The sequence below is a fragment of the Ascaphus truei genome, chromosome 7 (genome assembly GCF_040206685.1).
Source record: "Ascaphus truei isolate aAscTru1 chromosome 7, aAscTru1.hap1, whole genome shotgun sequence".
NCBI lineage: Eukaryota > Metazoa > Chordata > Amphibia > Anura > Ascaphidae > Ascaphus > Ascaphus truei.
The window spans coordinates 109,619,015-109,640,673 of NC_134489.1; the positions used below are offsets into that span (position 1 = coordinate 109,619,015).

At 46.5% G+C, this 21,659-nt stretch overlaps 1 protein-coding gene across 1 annotated transcript in view; it reads right to left on the bottom strand.

Annotated features, from left to right (window-relative positions):
* Positions 1-21,659, bottom strand: part of MYLK (myosin light chain kinase) — a 375,829-nt gene that overhangs the window by 207,035 nt on the left and 147,135 nt on the right. The window contains exons 4-6 of the mRNA XM_075609890.1: positions 12,027-12,234; positions 6,166-6,214; positions 34-199 (exon numbers count right to left, since the gene is read on the bottom strand). Coding sequence (XP_075466005.1) covers positions 34-199; positions 6,166-6,214; positions 12,027-12,234 — 423 coding nt within the window. The remainder of the gene's footprint in view (positions 1-33; positions 200-6,165; positions 6,215-12,026; positions 12,235-21,659) is intronic.

Consider the following 21,659-nt stretch of genomic DNA (forward strand, 5'->3'; position numbering starts at 1 on the left):
AGGGGAGACTGCACACGCCCTCGGGACCCTTACCTTGTGCCAGGTGACCTCCGGCTGGGGCCGTCCTGTTATTTTGCAGGAAAACCTCCCGGTTTGACCCTCTCTCACCACGATCCGGCCCGGCTTGGTGACAAACTTCGGCGGGCTCTCCCCCCAGATGCTCGAACGGTTTTCTACTGGAGGAACCAGGAAGGACCCGCTGGGCAGCAGGGGAGAGAAGAGTGGGAGTGAGACATTTTCTCCCCGTCACTAAGGTGTGGGACTGACATCAGAGACTGCGAAGCCCCCACAGGACAAAACCCGTGAGATGGGGGGATTGTCAGCCCCCCTAAAATGCTATTATAATAGAAAAGCGCAGCGCTAAAAATCAGTGCGACGGAGACTCGCGGGAAATCAGTGCGACGGAGACACGCGGGAAATCAGTGCGACGGAGACACGTGGGAAATCAGTGCGACGGAGACTCGCGGGAAATCAGTGCGACGGAGACACGCGGGAAATCAGTGCGACGGAGACTCGCGGGAAATCAGTGCGACGGAGACACGCGGGAAATCAGTGCGACGGAGACTCGCGGGAAATCAGTGCGACGGAGACACGCGGGAAATCAGTGCGACGGAGACTCGCGGGAAATCAGTGCGACGGAGACACGCGGGAAATCAGTGCGACGGAGACACGCGGGAAATCAGTGCGACGGAGACTCGTGGGAAATCAGTGCGACGGAGACATGCGGGAAATCAGTGCGACGGAGACTCGCGGGAAATCAGTGCGACGGAGACACGCGGGAAATCAGCGAGGGTCGGTCAGCCTGAAATACAGATATCTTTAAATAACTTTAACCAGTGGTTACTGCGGCAGGTCCCCGGCTAATACAATATCGCCACGTATTACGCATCGGGGGGAAGGTCTCTGGACTGTGTTTTAGAAAGATTGAATAATTAGTTATACTGTTAATATAGGTTTGGGGGGCGCGGGGGGGAGGGTGCGGGGGGGGGGGAGTTATGGGTTACATCTATTTTCTTTCCAAAGTTAATGGGACAGTAGGTTTGTAAATAATAAAATACTTATATGGGGTGATATGGAAAAGTAGTGGTACGCTGCCACGATTTGGCCACGGACTTTAACACCAAAAAATGGCGTCATTGACCCTCATGAAGGTTAACAAAAGTTAGGTGTTTAGGGACATATTACTCAACTGTGCAACGCCACAAGATACCCGTAGCACCACTTAGGAGATATGGCATTTTGTTTCTAAAATATAGACAACACTGTGCAATGTGGGTAAAAATGATAACCCTCCTGAAATGAGCAGAGTGTCTGTATACTGAGGCTGTGCTGTGAATGAGCAGAGTGCCTGTATACTGAGGCTGTGCTGTGAATGAGCAGAGTGCCTGTATACTGAGGCTGTGCTGTGAATGAGCAGAGTGCCTGTATACTGAGGCTGTGCTGTGAATGAGCAGAGTGCCTGTATACTGAGGCTGTGCTGTGAATGAGCACAGTGCCTGTATACTGAGGCTGTGCTGTGAATGAGCAGAGTGCCTGTATACTGAGGCTGTGCTGTGAATGAGCACAGTGCCTGTATACTGAGGCTGTGCTGTGAATGACAGAGTGCCTGTATACTGAGGCTGTGCTGTGAATGAGCACAGTGCCTGTATACTGAGGCTGTGCTGTGAATGAGCACAGTGCCTGTATACTGAGGCTGTGCTGTGAATGAGCAGAGTGCCTGTATACTGAGGCTGTGCTGTGAATGAGCACAGTGCCTGTATACTGAGGCTGTGCTGTGAGTGAGCACAGTGCCTGTATACTGAGGCTGTGCTGTGAATGAGCACAGTGCCTGTATACTGAGGCTGTGCTGTGAGTGAGCACAGTGCCTGTATACTGAGGCTGTGCTGTGAATGAGCAGAGTGCCTGTATACTGAAGCTGTGCTGTGAGTGAGCAGAGTGCCTGTATACTGAGGCTGTGCTGTGAATGAGCAGAGTGCCTGTATACTGAGGCTGTGCTGTGAATGAGCAGAGTGCCTGTATACTGAGGCTGTGCTGTGAATGAGCACAGTGCCTGTATACTGAGGCTGTGCTGTGAATGAGCACAGTGCCTGTATACTGAGGCTGTGCTGTGAGTGAGCAGAGTGCCTGTATACTGAGGCTGTGCTGTGAATGAGCAGAGTGCCTGTATACTGAGGCTGTGCTGTGAATGAGCACAGTGCCTGTATACTGAGGCTGTGCTGTGAATGAGCAGAGTGCCTGTATACTGAGGCTGTGCTGTGAATGAGCACAGTGCCTGTATACTGAGGCTGTGCTGTGAGTGAGCAGAGTGCCTGTATACTGAGGCTGTGCTGTGAATGAGCACAGTGCCTGTATACTGAGGCTGTGCTGTGAACGAGCAGAGTGCCTGTATACTGAGGCTGTGCTGTGAATGAGCACAGTGCCTGTATACTGAGGCTGTGCTGTGAACGAGCAGAGTGCCTGTAAACTGAGGCTGTGCTGTGAATGAGCAGAGTGCCTGTATACTGAGGCTGTGCTGTGAATGAGCACAGTGCCTGTATACTGAGGCTGTGCTGTGAATGAGCACAGTGCCTGTATACTGAGGCTGTGCTGTGAATGAGCAGAGTGCCTGTATACTGAGGCTGTGCTGTGAATGAGCACAGTGCCTGTATACTGAGGCTGTGCTGTGAGTGAGCACAGTGCCTGTATACCGAGGCTGTGCTGTGAATGAGCAGAGTGCCTGTATACTGAGGCTGTGCTGTGAATGAGCACAGTGCCTGTATACTGAGGCTGTGCTGTGAATGAGCAGAGTGCCTGTATACAGGGGCTGTGCTGTGAATGAGCAGAGTGCCTGTATACTGAGGCTGTGCTGTGAATGAGCACAGTGCCTGTATACTGAGGCTGTGCTGTGAATGAGCAGAGTGCCTGTATACCGAGGCTGTGCTGTGAATGAGCAGAGTGCCTGTATACTGAGGCTGTGCTGTGAATGAGCAGAGTGCCTGTATACTGAAGCTGTGCTGTGAGTGAGCACAGTGCCTGTATACTGAGGCTGTGCTGTGAATGAGCAGAGTGCCTGTATACTGAGGCTGTGCTGTGAATGAGCACAGTGCCTGTATACCGAGGCTGTGCTGTGAATGAGCAGAGTGCCTGTATACCGAGGCTGTGCTGTGAATGAGCAGAGTGCCTGTATACTGAGGCTGTGCTGTGAATGAGCACAGTGCCTGTATACTGAGGCTGTGCTGTGAATGAGCAGAGTGCCTGTATACTGAGGCTGTGCTGTGAATGAGCAGAGTGCCTGTATACTGAGGCTGTGCTGTGAATGAGCAGAGTGCCTGTACACTGAGGCTGTGCTGTGAATGAGCAGAGTGCCTGTATACTGAGGCTGTGCTGTGAATGAGCACAGTGCCTGTATACTGAGGCTGTGCTGTGAATGAGCACAGTGCCTGTATACTGAGGCTGTGCTGTGAATGAGCACAGTGCCTGTATACTGAGGCTGTGCTGTGAATGAGCAGAGTGCCTGTATACTGAGGCTGTGCTGTGAATGAGCACAGTGCCTGTATACTGAGGCTGTGCTGTGAATGAGCACAGTGCCTGTATACCGAGGCTGTGCTGTGAATGAGCACAGTGCCTGTATACTGAGGCTGTGCTGTGAATGAGCACAGTGCCTGTATACTGAGGCTGTGCTGTGAATCCCTCCAACCTAGAGAAGCAGAACTACCATAGCCAGACTGCAGAGCATTGCACAGCCGGAAACGCAGGTTCTGTACTGAGCGCCTGCGACCCACAATAAGAAATCGGCACTGGATCTCTCGGGAGCTGGACGGCGGCTCTCTGGCAGCAGCAAGGACGCTGAAGGTTACAGGGATTTGGAAATCTCCAACAAATGTACATTTTCTCTGGCGGAAAGAGGTAAAAGTGTTGAGCAAAGTGGCTTTGTCTGGGCAGGCTGTTATTTACAGCTCACGAGTCGTGATGAATGAGGGGTTCTTTGTTTAATCAAGCTCACCCTTCCCACAATCAAACCCAATTAACGAATCATTATTCAACAGACAGAACTGAACTGTTTTCTTGCCTCGGTCCCAGTGAAACCTTAATCTGCAGCAATAAATTCAGGTAACTCAATCCTGTGTGCCGGCGGCCACACACAATCTAAACCGCCGCCGGTGCTGCCAAGTCAGTGTGATTGCCATATGAACTACTTATACCTCTGGGTTAACACCTTCAGTGCCTGGGTCCTGCAGTGCACCGGCTAATAAAATGGCCGCCTTACTGCATTATCAAATTAGCCGTTCTGATTTCTGCAGCGGCTACGTCACCTCCGATTCCTCTGCAAATCGTTGCTCATCGTATTATCCCGGATCTGTATAATATCACATTACTATCACCCCACCGATGTCTCAGAATTGGGGCCCCCCACGATACGGACCCTTCCCGCAAGGGCCAGATTTTAGACTCCTAACACAAAAGGTTTTATTCTATCGCTGGCAGGGTCCGCAGTGTCAGGCTGCGCTTATAGTGCCGGCGACGCGACGGTGACGTCACGCTGCGGTCGCTGGGAAAATCAAACTGACATGACTACCAGCGATGGCGACCAAGCCGTCGCTCCGTCGCGCCGCGCTTACTATAAGCGCACGCGACGACGGCAATGCATTTGTTTTGACGCGACGTTGCGTCGCTGTCGCCGACACTAGAAGCGCAGCCTTAATTAGGGAGAGATGTGTAGCACCCTGCTAAAGTTAGACCCCTATGCTACGGCAGTGTTAGGGTTAACCAGCGTGCGCATGGCTGTGTATGTGAGTAGCCTCACGCACACGTTATAATGTTTCACTTTCAGGCGCGGTGCTAGTCTGTGAGGTATGAGTCACAGCTGGGAAGCCATGTGACCAGTGCTACAGCAACTTCCGCCCAGAGATTGGGAGGTAAAGGGTCACACCCCCATGGTATATAAATTGGGGACCCTCCCCTTTATCATTACGTGCTAGGGGGTCCTGAGAAGCCTTGGAGAGGGTCTGAGGTGCCCTGGCTCCTGGTGAGTCCTGCCCAGGGATGATGCCCCTGGATGAGGATACTTCAGACTCAGGTGGCCCTGAGTGACTGTGCATCTGCTCTGCCCAAATGAATGGGGTGGTGTGAGAATACGGGACACCCTCTGTACTGTACTCTCGGAACAACTCAGGCGCCGTTAAACCCAAGTTGAACTGTTTCTGGCACTCTGGACTATTCATTACTCTCTGCCGGTTCCTGCAAGTGGTGAATCCCTGTCTCTGGCTGGGGCCTTGCAGGTGGAGGCGCTGCGCCATACCCTATCTACCCTCCAAGCTCCCTGCATGCGGAGGCCCAGGCTCCTGGAATATCTACAGGTGAGCACCACTGACACCTAACAGCACCAGTAATATCAGCCATCTCCCGTCGGGGGAGGGGGGAGGGGTCTTACAGAGGTTTTCATTGGAAGGTTAAATAATGAGATACTGGTCTAAATGAGATACTGGAGTTCTGACATTAAACAGGAGATGGAGCAAAGCTTCATATGAACGCGAGTTAAAGCAGGAACCTGGCTCCCTGAAAGAATATGTACCTTTAACTCCTTTCAGGGCTGGATTACCCAATGAGCAAGTGCCTAGGGACTCCCAAGTTTAGGGGGCTCCCATAAGATGCGGTGGGCCTGTAATGCGGCTCCACCATGGAGTAGCCCAGCGGTCACTGTCTGCCATAAACGCCATCCTTCTGTCAGTGCCAGGATCCAACTTCCGCCCGGCCAGAGGAGGGAGCTGGAGAGTTCCCGGACCTCAGCCAAGGTAAGTAACAGAGAGAGGGGTGTCTCCTACCTTCTCCGGAGCAGCCCTCCTCCTGCAGTGTCGCGATGTCACATGATGCTGTAACATCATGACACTGCAGGAGGAGGGACGCCTCCAGGACAGGCCCCCAAAGTCTAGTTGCCTAGGGGCCCCAGAAGGTCTAAATCCGCCACTGACTCCTTTGATGTTAGTACCGCTCGGAGCATGTCCTGCTCTTCTATCAAAGAAACATGCTTTTCTAATGTGAAAATACACGATTTTCTTCATCTCCAGCTTCTGAGGTAATTGTCATGGAACCGTCATGGAACTGCCATGGAACCGTCATGGAACTGTCATGGAACCGTCATGGAACCGTCATGGAACCGTCACAGAACCGGGCTTATTATGTACTCACCCGAGGGTCCTGGAACTGGATGGCAGGCTGTACTTCTTGGCAGGGTTACCTGTACAAACACACAGTAATAAACACCGGGTTACCTTTCCTCCCCATATTTCTATGATTGGATCCATAAATATTCCTGGACCCGTTTTGCAGCTTTGTATAACAGCGAGAGATAATGTCTGTATTAGGATAGCTGCGCATTACTCTTTATATTAAAGTCTGACTTTATCAATATAACTCTCTAACAAGACTTAGCTTAATGTCTTTATAATCTTTGTGAAATTCTTACTTTTAGTTATTACCATTTTCTGCCGCCATTTTCCAATATTATATTTTATTTTAGATCGCTTTACATAAAAGCGACTTACAAACACCTATTTAAGACCGACAGACTGATAGATAATCATCCCCCAAATATGAAAGATACCGAAAAGCGGTTGGCCTCCTTCTCCGGTGGCCGGGCTGTTGTGGGCTTGACAGTTCAGGGATAAGGTATGAAGGCAGAAGGTGCTAAGAAAGACCGGGAAGTTAAACACCAGTTATCATATTTGGCGACCTACACCTGCCGGACTCTCTCCAGTGAAGCCGCGCTGCAAGAGTTCGAAGACCAGATTGAAAAGTTGAAATAAGATATCGTTGACCATCGTGAAGTACGTAGAAAAGATGAAGGTCTCGTTAAGCCAAGAAGAGGTCACCTGGTGTATTGCAGAGGTACAAAAATGGAATAACCTGTGGAGTAGGTTTCATCATTAACAAGCAATGCTAAAACAATATTGTGGAGTATAACCGTTCATCAGAAAGAGTAGCCAGAATTATAATTTAAGTGACAAAGACATACAGGCTTAAAACAAAAACATGCTATACTGTACAAGTGTACTCCCCAACATCATTGAAAATAAAAATGTATACATTTGAGGAGTCACCCAGCATCATATTGCAAGTATTATTATGGGGTCATGAAGTCAGACAGACAGTGACACGTGGAAGACATCTACAATGAAACCAACCAACCTAACAGCAAAGGGCATTTTCCCATCGAAATCATTATGAGAGAGCACAATGCAAAAATCGGTGCCCAGCAAAAAGACAAAGAATCGGTGAGTAAATATGGTGGGTAACTATGGTTACGGCAATAGGAATTAATGTAGATTCCGAATTTGCAGAATGTCGAAACTTCTACATCATAAATTCATTTTTCAAGAAGAATGTAAGTAGAAAATTGACATTGAATGAACCCAATGGAATCAAGAACGAAAAGGAATATATATCCGGGCCAACAAAAAGCACGTGACTGAGGACTGCCCAGCACACCAATTGGTTAACTGCAAATGGCATCCAAATGTGAAGATAGCAAGAAAAAAATGAATTAAAACGAAGACAAAAACAATCAACGTCGAAAAACCTCAAGAACAGCAGCAGAGAATCCCAACTGGAGCGGATAAAATGCTTCCACGTGCTTGGGGTGCATCGGGACACTTTAGCAAACGATTATGTAAATATTATGAAGACGATAGCTGAACGCGCAGAAGAAACTGAATGAATCACTAACAAAAAACAGCATCAGATCATTATGAGAGGAGATGATAAGCAGATGAGATGAAGCAGTTACCGAGGAACAATAAATAAAGCAAACCCGAGATGCAAAAAGAAAAAGTTGAATATACGAATCTGTGCACGACAATCCCCGTGTGTACAGCCGAGGGTGTAAGAATATGGGGTACACAGTAGTGGAGGGGACTATAGAAAATAACACAAGTTTCAACAAGATGAAGCAGTCACTTAATGTATGATTGGGAGGAAGCAAATAATTGCACTCAAGTAAGACGATTGATCAACATTAAAAGACCATGCACTTACTGTATCATAAAGACAGCTGAGGACATGGAGATTAACACAAATAACACAGGGCATAATCCAGCAGACAGTTGAACCATGCATCCTACACATGGAAGAGAAGCTGCAACACCTGGAGTTCACAATTCTTCAATAAACATTTGGACAAGAAAGAATTAGATTAAATCTTTAAAAAAAAATATTTTTTTTACCCATACTTTCCAGATCAAATAGCAAAGGCAATAAAATACATGAAGAATTGGATGGCTCCCGGGAGGGGCAGATGGAATAATTACTGAAGAAGTAGAGGAAATCTACTTACCTGTTGCTTGCCAAACAGGAATATTGCGGGGCAGAGGAGGAAAACCACCGTTATCCTCGTCCATAATAAAGGAGACAAAGAAATCCTTAAGAAATGTAGATCAATCACACAAGATTGTTACGAAAATACTAACTAATGGGCTGCAACAAACCCTAGGCTTTGCCCAGTCTAGAGAAGTGGGGTTTGCCGTGCATACTGTGTAACACACTAACACATCAAAGCTGTACAAGAAGACATTTCTCCAAGTAATGGACATGGTCTATCATCGTAGATTATGAAACAGCATTTGATTCGGTCTACACCTCAGCTGTTTTATACCTATTAAGAAGACAAAGTGCTGAAGACGCGTACATTGATATTAAAAGGAACATTTATGAAAATACCACATCCACCTATAGATTACATGAAGATACAAGCAAGTTAAGGATCGGCGATGGTGTGTGACGCGACTCCATCACAAAGCTTTAGTACAGCAACACTTGAATTGTTGAAGACATTGACAATTGGTTCGAGAAAGAAATCAAAATCAACTGTGGATACCTGCGTCACCTACAATCCGCAGACCACCAGCAACGAATCATAACTCGCCAAAGTAAGAAGATAAGCCTCCATGGGAATCTCAGCGTGACCAAAGTAACCATTAACTCCGCAGAGATCAAAACATAGAAAACCGTTTCCCACGTAGTTGAAGACGGTGTCCACCTTGGCCGGCGAATATCAAAAGATGGAAACCATTACAATGAAGTCAACAGGAGAATGAAGATAGGATGGAGCGTTTGGAAGACACAAAACAATCTTTCATGGGAGCCTCCCACTGCGTCTCAAGATGAAAGGTTTCGACCCGTGTTTTCTGCCCGTGCTCACGTGTGGATGTGAAACTTGAACCCTAAATGCAAAGATAATTCTACTCCAAATGATGGAGGGATGGATGGTGGATATGTCTGTCACATCATTACAAGGGAGAAGAAATGGCGGTGGCGCGGAAGTATTGCAAGAAGAAATGAACATTTTTGGATGAAGATGGTACTCGGCTGGATTCCAAGAGCTATCAAAAAACCACGACAACGACAAAAGTAAGATGGGAGCATGGTATTAAGAAATGTGTTGGAGCAAAGTAGAGAGGTTTGCAACCGCAGTACCTGGAATATATATATTCATACACACTCACATATATATATATATATATATATATATATATATATATATATATATATATACTGTATGTGTGTGTATATATATATATATATATATATATATATATTATATATATATATATATATATATATATATATATATATATATATATATATATATATATATACACACACATGTATACTACCTCTCACACATCTTGATAAAGTGCTTGCGCACGAAAACGCGTGTTTTTATCTGTTGTCCAGTTGTGCAATAATAAAAATGTCTATATGGGAGTTGCCCTTTGATCCCCTTTTTTCGGCCAGTTTTGGCCGTGCTCCGGTTCCAAACACTAAACTTCTTGGTCGTGTTTGAAACTTTAAATGTTTTCTTCTTTTTAATACTTTTGAGTGTCAATTTCATTAAAAAAAAAAAAAAGGGACAATCCCTTAGATTGAGGGTGGAAATGCTTGCTGCCCCTGGATTATTGTAGTTTTATACTTTTAGCACAGATTACACCTTTCCATTACTGTCTGTGGCTTACAACTGTTTTTTATGCGAAATTGTATCCCCCGGAGATGCATCCGAGTCAGTTTTTCAACCTACAATTCTATGTTTTTTGCCTTAATAAATATACATTACCACTGTACAACATACAGTATGTGACAAAGTGGAGACACCATCTAGCGTCCACTTAACGCCCTTTATTTCACAGGAAGTCAGTAACACAAGCAGATCGGGAGGGGGCATTTCATGTGAGCATAGCGCCATCTACTGGGAAATAACTGCACATTTGCCCTGTCATTTGCAGGAACATGTTTACGCCCTGATAACGCCCTGATACAGTATCAGTCGCGATATCCGGGTGACAGTGGTGGCAGGAACTGCTCAGGGTAGATTTGGGGTGATTTTCTCTTAAATCAAAACACCATTGTGGGGTAAATGAAAATGTAATTAACACACTACAAGTGGAGTTTAACTTACTGGTCAGAGAATCCCTGGCTTGGTTTCCCCATTACCTGGCGCCTGTAATTCCCCTCTCGCTCCCTCACTTACTAACAGTTTGTCTCAAAAGGAGCAAAGTCCCCTTCTCCGTGGCTGTGTATGTGCGTGGCATGCAAGGAGCGATACACAGTGTCCTGTCTCTAGGTACTGTATGCAGTGACCCGAACCAGGCGATACACAGTGTCCTGTCTCTAGATACTGTATGCAGTGACCCGAACCAGGCGATACACAGTGTCCTGTCTCTAGGTACTGTATGCAGTGACCCGAACCAGGCGATACACAGTGTCCTGTCGCTAGATACTGTATGCAGTGACCCGAACCAGGCGATACACAGTGTCCTGTCTCTAGGTACTGTATGCAGTGACCCGAACCAGGCGATACACAGTGTCCTGTCGCTAGGTACTGTATGCAGTGACCCGAACCAGGCGATACACAGTGTCCTGTCTCTAGGTACTGTATGCAGTGACCCAAACCAGGCGATACTCAGTGTCCTGTCTCTAGGTACTGTATGCAGTGACCCGAACCAGGCGATACACAGTGTCCTGTCGCTAGGTACTGTATGTAGTGACCCGAACCAGGCGATACACAGTGTCCTGTCTCTAGGTACTGTATGCAGTGACCCGAACCAGGCGATACACAGTGTCCTGTCGCTAGGTACTGTATGCCGTGACCCGAACCAGGCGATACACAGTGTCCTGTCGCTAGGTACTGTATGCAGTGACCCGAACCAGGCGATACACAGTGTCCTGTCTCTAGGTACTGTATGCAGTGACCCGAACCAGGCGATACACAGTGTCCTGTCGCTAGGTACCGTATGTAGTGACCCAAACCAGGCGATACACAGTGTCCTGTCTCTAGGTAATGTATGTAGTGACCCAAACTAGGCGATACACAGTGTCCTGTCTCTAGGTACTGTATGCAGTGACCCGAACCAGGCGATACACAGTGTCCTGTCTCTAGGTACTGTATGCAGTGACCCGACCCAGGCGATACACAGTGTCCTGTCGCTAGGTACTGTATGCAGTGACCCGAACCAGTTCATCTCTAGTAGTTATAGATTCAGCCTAAATTAGCAACTTCTATAGTTACAATAACATCAAAGCACTCGGACGTGAGACTGCCAACTTTATATTCACTGGCGAGGTGTTCTTTGATTTTTGCACTATGTTTCAAAGTAACAATTCCGCCCATTCTAACATTGTAATATTATTGCTCATTAAATCAGAAGCTTGGAGTTAATATGCCCCATATCTCATTGGCAATTTGACCAACAGCCTGTATCATAGCATGCTCGTTTCATTATTCTCCGGGGGTTTCCCTCACTGGGCATCATTGTTACATATTATAGAACAGATGTGACTTGCAAGGTTTTATTCAGCTTTGATCCTGGTGAATCTCTAAGTAAAATAACATTTACACTAATTACAAGCAGACCTTATTGTGTAATACGGGATAGTACAATGATCAGTTTATAAATGCGTGCAAGCGAGCAGTAATATTCATTAAACAACGTAACTAACATTTTCAGGGGGTTATTAACTAAACTGCAATAGCGCATTTTGTCCCTTGAATCACTTACCCTCCACGGTCAGTTCCACGGTGACTTGTCGCACGCCTGCATCGTTGGAGGCTTCGCATGTGTACTTCCCACTGTCTTCCTCGCTCACCTCCTTTATTACAAGGCTAAAAATCCCTCGAACGCCTTGCTCCACTCTCCAGCGCTCGCCCGCCGTGACGCGCTGACCATTTCTGTACCATGTGACCTGCGGCTCAGGACATCCCCGGACCTACAGTACAACAGAAATCAATAAAAAGATGAGCAACCCATCACATGCAGATTATTTATTTCTCTCCTGCCTGAGCCAGCAGTGGGTGTGGTTGGCTGAGCGGTAACCTAACACACCTGGTGGGTGTCCCTATTTGTACAGAGGTTGCACACGAATCCGGAGCTCGCGTGTCCTGATCTGCGTGACTGGTTGATTTCAAGTGCTGGTTGTATTAAGTGTGCAGTTAGAACTAGAAGCCGTTTGAACAAGGAAGGGGTTAAACAAGGTTTAGTATATTGAAGTACAGTTTATTGTTAGTACTTATAAACTTCATAGTTGCTACAATGAGCAGGATTGAAAATGCCACTCAATACACATCTTGCCACATGTATGTGCACTTGGAGCAGCTGTTCCAAGGAGCATATCGGTGTGAGAAGTGTGAGCGGGGGGTCTCTTTAGAGTCAGAGATTGCTGATCTGAAGAGGCAACTTGTAATATTGAGGGACTTTGACAATCTTGAAAGGGGTTTAGAGCTCACTGAGCAGGCCCTGGCTGGTACTAGTGGTGCAGATAGTGGCGCTGTTAGTGAGGAGCAGGTAGATAGCTGGGTAACAGTTAGAAGGGGAAGCAGGGGCAATAGGGAGAGGCAGGCCAGTTCTGAGCTGTCCCATCCCAATAGATTTTCCATGTTGAGTGAAGATATTGGGAGTGCCAGGGCAGAAATGGCAAGGCTGGGGGAGACTAATTCCTCTAGCAGCCAGGGGAACAGTTCCTCCAGCACTGAGGGGACTCAGAATGCTGAGATACAAAGAAATATTGTGCTGGTAGGGGACTCCATTATTAGGAAGGTAGATAGGGCAATCTGTTGCCGTGACCGCATGAACCGAACAGTTTGTTGTCTCCCAGGTGCTCGGGACTCCTGTAAGCCAAGGGACAGGGAGACAAGCAGGTTTAGAAACATGTATAGTTTTAAATCTTTAGAGAAGGTGTTAGTCAAATATATAGATGCATTATTTTATGAGGAAAGTATTATTTGTATGTTTAGTTGTTTTAAAGAGTTGTATTAAATAAAGTTTTATTATATTTTATAATTATTATATAACATTTTGTAACTTATATCTGCACCACCTAATTAAGAGACCACTGAGTTGAGTATTTAATTATCAGCCTACGAAGGATTCTTATTGGATTAGGGCTGGAACAGGACATCTGCGTCTGTTTTCTATGAGATGAGGCTTAGAATATAGGTAGGCTGCGGAGTGTAAAGCGCATGACCACAGAAGAAGTCGCAAGACGAAACGCGTTGGGCCCTTTGTGCGTCTGATGCCACCGTACCAACTCTGAGCCAACTCCGTGAGGATTTCAATTGGCTGAGACGGCGGTGACGTGTGAAGCAGGTCGAGGGAATCCCAGACGCGAGTGAGAGCCGCGGACGGAGGAGCACACGCACGCCGATCCGGGAGAGGGGTTGGAGTGCGCCAGAGTCAGTCCCTGCTTTTTACCAGCGGGGAAAGTGTGAGTTGTTCCTTTCCTCTGTGTTGTTTGTGACCTAAGTAAAACGTTAACGCGCTATTTCCTACGCATTTGTGTCTTCTTCTTCTTCTCCATATGAGGTCTACAAGGAGTCCCTGCACAAGAGGATTTCGGTTATGGAGTAACAGTATTACGTGTCATCAGTGTTTAATTACTCACTGGAATATTTTGCACATTGTATTGCACATTTTATTCATTTTGCACCATGAACACCTGATGGTTTAGTTTGGTTACAATTGAGGTTTGGAAACCGCTGGTGTTTAGGCAGCACTTGACTATATCACATATTTGTAGCACTTTATTTGTTATTTCACATATTACTGAAACATGGTGGGATGAAACTCATGACTGGACAGTTAATTTTGAGGGTTATTCCCTTTTTCGGAAGGATCGAGCAAATAGAAGGGGAGGTGGAGTATGTTTATATGTTAAACCGGATCTAAAACCTATTATAAGGGATGATGTCTATGAAGGGAATGATGAAAATGTAGAGACCTTGTGGATAGAAATTAGCAGTGGAGGTAAAAGTATAAAGAAAATGTTTGTAGGGATATGCTATAAACCACCAAATATCGGTGAGATTGAGATAGCTAAAATACTTTTGCAATTGGAGAAGGCATCAAAACTGGGTCATGTTTGCATAATGGGGGATTTTAATTATCCAGACATAGACTGGGGCAATGAGATTAGCATCACAACAAAAGGAAACAGTTTTTGGGGGTGCTTAAAGACAATTATATGACCCAAATTACTGAGGAACCAACCAGGAGAGGGGCAGGTCTGGATTTGGCCATATCAAACAATGTAGAAGTAATAACAAATATTCAAGTCCTGGAACATTTGGGTAACAGTGATCATAACATGGTCTCATTTGAAATAAATTATCAAAAAACAGATTACTTGGGTTCAACAAAGACCTTAAACTTTAGAAAGGCAGATTTTAATAAACTGAGGTGTAATCTACAAGTAATACACTGGGATGATGCTTTTGCAGGGAAAATGTAGAAGATAAATGGGCAGTCTTTAAAACATTGTTAGAAAAGCACACTTATCAGAGTATACCCTTGGGTAATAAGTATAAAAGAAATACAGGCATACCCCGGTTTAAGGACACTCACTTTAAGTACACTCGCGAGTAAGGACATATCGCCCAATAGGCAAACGGCAGCTCACGCATGCGCCTGTCAGCACGTCTTGAACAGCAATACCGGCTCCCTACTTGTACTGAAGCTGTGCGCAAGCGGGGAGAAGATAGAGCCTGTTACACATGTGTTATTTACATCAGTTATGCACGTATATGATGATTGCAGTACAGTACATGCATCGATAAGTGGGAAAAAGGGAGTGCTTCACTTTAAGTACATTTTCGCTTTACATACATGCTCTGGGCCCATTGCGTACGTTAATGCGGGGTATGCCTGTAAGTCAAAACCATGTGGCTAAATAAACAGGTAGGGGAGGAAATGGACAAGAAGAGGAAGGCGTTTAGATTCTTTAAGTCAGAAGGGACAGAGACATCGTATCAGAATTATTAGGAATGTAACAAAAATTCAAAAGGGCAATCAAATTAGCAAAAATGGATAATGAAAAAAAGGATTGCAATAGAAAGTAAGGTCAACCCAAAAAAGTTCTTTAAGTACCGTAATTACAAAAATTAGAGAAAAGAAAATATAGGACCCTTTCAGTGTGAGATGGGTAGGCAGATTATTGGAGATAAGGGAAAAGCAGAGGTATTAAACAAATTCTTTGCCTCTGTGTTTACCAGGGAAGAATCAATTTCAATTGTAGTGCCGCAGGAGGAAGCCACAACCTCCATATTAATGAACAATTGGTTAACGGAGGAAGAAGTTCATAGGCAGCTTGATAAAATTGAAGTAAATAAGGCACCTGGCCCCGATGGCATACATCCAAGAGTTCAAGGAGTTAAGCTCAGTAATAGCAAAACCATTATATTTAATATTCAAGGACTCCATTTCCACAGGCTCCGTACCACAAGATTGGCGTGAAGCAGATGTGGTGCCTATATTTAAAAAGGGAGTTAGATCAGACCGGGGAATTACAGACCTGTAAGCCTGACTTCAGTAGTGGTGAAACTACTTGAAGGTTTAATACGGGATCACATTCAGGAATACCTAATGGAAAACAACATTTTTAGTAACAGTCAGCATGGATTTATGAAGGATAGATCTTGCCAAACTAACCTTATTTGTTTGTTTGAGGAGGTAAGTAGGAATTTAGACCAGGGTAATGCAGTTGATGTGGTCTACTTAGATTTTGCAAAGGTTTTTGATGCGGTTCCACACAAGAGGTTGGTGTACAAAATAAAGCAAATTGGACTCAGTAAAAATATATGCACCTGGATTGAAAACTGGTTGAAGGACAGACAACAGAGGGTTGTCATAAATGGATCTTTTTCAGGTTGGGCTAAAGTCATGAGTGGAGTACCTCAGGGATCGGTACTGGGACCCCTGCTTTTTAACTTGTTTATTAATGACCTTGAGGTTGGCATCGAGAGCAAAGTCTCCATCTTTGCTGATGATACTAAATTGTGTAAGGTAGTAGAATCAGAGCAGGATGTAATTTCTCTCCAGAAGGACTTGGAGAGACTGGAAACGTGGGCAGGTAAATGGCAGATGAGGTTTAATACAGATAAATGTAAGGTTACACATGTGGGAAGCAAGAATAAATAGGCGACTTACAAATTAAATGGGGATAAATTGGGGGAATCCTTGATGGAGAAGGATTTAGGAGTGCTTGTAGACAGCAGGCTTTTGCCATTTTGGGCACCACTCCTTAGAAAAGACATTATGGAACTAGAGAGAGTGCAGAGGAGAACCACCAAATTAATAAAGGGGATGGACAATCTCACTTATGAGGAGAGGCTAGCTAAATTAGATTTATTTACATTACAAAAGAGGCGTCTAAGAGGGGATATGATCATTAAATACAAATATATTCGGGGACAATACAAGGAGCTTTCAAATTAATATTCATCCCACAGGCAGTACAAAGGACTCGGGGCCATCCCTTAAGGTTGGAGGAAAGGAGATTTCACCAGCAACAAAGGAAAGGGTTCTTTACAGTAAGGGCAGTTACAGTGTAGAATTCATTACCCATGGAGACTGTGATGGCAGGTACAACAGATTTGTTCAAAAAGGGTTGGGCATGTATTTAGAAAGGAAAGGTATACAGGGATATACCAAATAAGTAAGCATGGGAAGGATGTTGATCCAGGGAGTAATCTGATTGCCAATTCTTGGAGTCAGGAAGGAATGTATTTTTCCCCTTATGAGATATCATTGGATGATATGACTCTGGGGTTTTTTGTTTGCCTTCCTCTGGATCAATAAGTAAGTATAGATATAGGATAAAGTATCTGTTGTTTACATTTAGCATAGGTTGAACTTGATGGACGTACGTCTTTTTTCAAGTTCATCTACTATGTAACTATGTAACTATGTAATACTGTATGTAACTATATAACTATGTATCTATGTATATTCCTCTTATACACTGGGTACGATAATACGTGGACGGAGAAAGAGCTGCCATTGGGAGAACTGCTATATAGTAACCTAGCCCTAATCACAGCATCATTGAATTGGCTGCAACATTTGTTCTTAATGGGACTTTAATAAATGCATGGTGGAATATGATGCCGAGAGAACGGATGGCAAATGTAGCGAAGGTGTTACATTCCGAGCGCTCTCACATTCCGAGCGCTCTCACATTCCGAGCGCTCTCACATTCCGAGCGCTCTCACATTCCGAGCGCTCTCACATTCCGAGCGCTCTCACATTCCGAGCGCTCTCACAATCCGAGCGCTCTCACATTCCGAGCGCTCTCACATTCCGAGCGCTCTCACATTCCGAGCGCTCTCACATTCCGAGCGCTCTCACATTCCGAGCGCTCTCACATTCCGAGCGCTCTCACTGTAACATAACAACATTTTTTTTTTTAAATATATAAGATCATTAGAGTTTCTTTGATCGGAAATTGTGACTTTATTTTTCCCCATTCAGACAAGAAAGGTCCTGAAAGAGAAAGGATTCAGGTAACCGCCTGTAATCCCACGCCTGTAATCTCGGGTCTGTAATCCCACACCTGTAATCTCGGGTCTGTAATCCCACACCTGTAATCTGGGTCTGTAATCCCACGCCTGGAATCTCGGGTCTGTAATCCCACGCATGGAATCTCGGGTCTGTAATCCTACGCCTATAATCTCGGGTCTGTAATCCCACGTCTGGAATCTCGGGTCTGTAATCCCATGCCTGGAATCTCGGGTCTATAATCCCACGCCTGGAATCTCGGGTCTGTAATCCCACGCATGTAATCTCGGGTCTGTAATCCCACGCATGTAATCTCGGGTCTGTAATCCCACGCATGTAATCTCTGGTCTGTAATCCCACGCCTGTAATCTCGGGGCTGTAATTCCACGTCTGTAATCTCGAGTCTGTAATCCCATGCATGTAATCTCGGGTCTGTAATCCCACACCTGGAATCTCGGGTCTGTAATCCCACGCATGTAATCTCTGGTCTGTAATCCCACGCCTGTAATCTCGGGGCTGTAATTCCACGTCTGTAATCTCGAGTCTGTAATCCCACGCCTGGAATCTCGGGTCTGTAATCCCACACCTGGAATCTCGGGTCTGTAATCCCACGCATGTAATCTCGGGTCTGTAATCCCACACCTGGAATCTCGGGTCTGTAATCCCACACCTGGAATCTCGGGTCTGTAATCCCACGCATGTAATCTCGGGTCTGTAATCCCACGCCTGGAATCTCGGGTCTGTAATCCCACGCATGTAATCTCTGGTCTGTAATCCCACGCCTGTAATCTCGGGGCTGTAATTCCACGTCTGGAATCTCGAGTCTGTAATCCCACGTCTGTAATCTCGGGTCTGTAATCCCACGCCTGTAATCTCGGGTCTGCAATCCCACGCATTTAATCTCGGGTCTGTAATCCCACGCCTGGAATCTCGGGTCTGTAATCCCACGCCTGTAATCTCGGGTCTGTAATCCCACGTCTGTAATCTCGGATCTGTAATCCCACACCTGAAATCTCGGGGCTGTAATATCACGCCTGGAATCTCGGGGCTGTAATTCCACGTCTGTAATCTTGGGTCTGTAATCCCACGCCTGTAATCTCGGGTCTGTAATCCCACGTCTGTAATCTCGGATCTGTAATCCCACGTCTGTAATCTCGGATCTGTAATCCCACACCTGTAATCTCGGGTCTGTAATCCCACGCCTGGAATCTTGGGTCTGTAATCCCACGCCTGGAATCTCAGGTCTGTAATCCCACGACTGGAATCTCGGGTCTGTAATCCCACAGCTGGAATCTCAGGTCTGTAATCCCACACCTTTAATCTCGGGTCTGTAATCCCACGCATGGAATCTCGGGTCTGTAATCCCACGCCTGGAATCTCGGGTCTGTAATCCCACGCCTGGAATCTCAGGTCTGTAATCCCACGCCTGGAATCTCGGGTCTGTAATCCCACGGCTGGAATCTCGGGTCTGTAATCCCACGCCTGGAATCTCGGGTCTGTAATCCCACGCCTGGAATCTCGGGTCTGTAATACCACGCCTGGAATCTCGGGTCTGTAATTCCACGCCTGGAATCTCGGGTCTGTAATACCACGCCTGGAATCTCAGGTCTGTAATCCCACGTCTGGAATCTCGGGTCTGTAATCCCACGCCTGGAATCTCGGGTCTGTAATCCCACGCCTGGAATCTCGGGTCTGTAATACCACGCCTGGAATCTCAGGTCTGTAATCCCACGTCTGGAATCTCGGGTCTGTAATCCCACGCCTGGAATCTCGGGTCTGTAATCCCACGCCTGGAATCTCGGGTCTGTAATCCCACGCCTGGAATCTCAGGTCTGTAATCCCACGCCTGGAATCTCGGGTCTGTAATCCCACGCCTGGAATCTCGGGTCTGTAATCCCACACCTGTAATCTCGGGTCTGTAATCCCACGGCTGGAATCTCGGGTCTGTAATCCCACGCCTGGAATCTCGGGTCTGTAATCCCACGCCTGGAATCTCGGGTCTGTAATCCCACGCCTGGAATCTCGGGTCTGTAATCCCACACCTGTAATCTCGGGTCTGTAATCCCACGCCTGGAATCTCGGATCTGTAATCCCACGCCTGGAATCTCGGGTCTGTGATCCCACACCTGGAATCTTGGTTCTAGCAAAATTCTCGAGGGTTTGCAAACGCTTCAAACGTTTGCTGGTAACTGCGGCGGGCGTTTATCGGCGGGTTCACACATCTTCAATGATGTTCCAATCCCCTCTGGGATCGTTTTCAAGATCCTCGAGTGAACTAAACGGTTGCAGAAATGTGGATTAAAGGAATACGTTCCTGGCAGTCATGGGGTCAACTCCAGTCGAGGGCAAAGAAAGCCCCCCAGGATTTATTTCAGGTGGATTTGGAATGTGATTAAACCAGAGCCAAATCCCCCGCAAAACACCCTCCCCCCCACACACACACACACACACACACACACACACACACCTCCCTTCCTGAGACCAGCACACACACACACTGAGACACACACACACACACACACACACACACCTCCCTTCCTGAGACCAGCACACACACACACACACACACACACACACACACACACACACACACACACACACACACACACACACACACACACACACACACACACACACACACACACACACACACACACCTCCCTTCCTGAGACCAGCACACACACACACTGAGACACACACACACACCTCCCTTCCTGAGACCAGCACACACACACACACACACACACACACACACACACACACACACACACACACACACACACACACACACACACACACACACACACACACACACACACACACACACACACACACACACACACACACACACCTCCCTTCCTGAGACCAGCACACATGCCAAAAAAATGTGCGCTCCCTAAACGCCGGGATCACTGCTTAGTGGGAATTTGTTTTGATGATAATGGACCATTTCCAGCACTTCAGCAGGTTTCGCTTTGCTCTGCGCCCCCTGCAAACATCTGCCTTAAATAAGCACCCGTAGCAGAGCCTCAGCGGTCCCGTGCTGGGCAATAGGCTTCAAGTCGCAGCTGCATGCTACAGCACGTGGAGGGGCCGTGTAACAAGTCCGTCCGCCGGAGTCAGGTAGTGATTCGGGAGTGGTCACAGGAGCAGTCAGGGGAGCAGTTATAGGAGCAGCTAGGGAAGGAGTTATAGGAGCAGTTATAGGGAGCAGTTATAAAGGCAGTTAGAGGAGCAGCTAGGGGAAGAGTTATAGGAGCAGCTAGGGGAGAAGTTATAGGAGCAGCTAGGGGGGGAGTTATAGGAGCAGCTAGGGGGGGAGTTATAGGAGCAGCTAGGGAAGGAGTTATAGGAGCAGTTATAGGGAGCAGTTATAAAGGCAGTTAGAGGAGCAGCTAGGGGAAGAGTTATAGGAGCAGCTAGGGGAGAAGTTATAGGAGCAGCTAGGGGGGGAGTTATAGGAGCAGCTAGGGGGGGAGTTATAGGGAGCAGTTATAGAAGCAGTTAGGGGATGAGTTATAGGAGCAGCTAGGGGAGGAGTTATAGGAGCAGTTATAGAAGCAGTTAGGGGAGGAGTTATAGGAGCAGCTAGGGGAGGAGTTATAGGAGCAGTTATAGAAGCAGTTAGGGGAGGAGTTATAGGAGCAGCTAGGGGAGGAGTTATAGGAGCAGTTAGGCAGGAGTTATAGGAGCAGTTAGGGGAGGAGTTGTAGGAGCAGTTAGGGGAGGAGTTATAGGAGGAGTTATAGGAGCAGTTAGGGGAGGAGTTATAGGTAGTGGTTATAGGTAGCGGTTATAGGAAGGAGTTATAGGAGCAGTTAGGGGAGGAGTTATAGGAGCAGTTAGGGGAGGAGTTATAGGAGC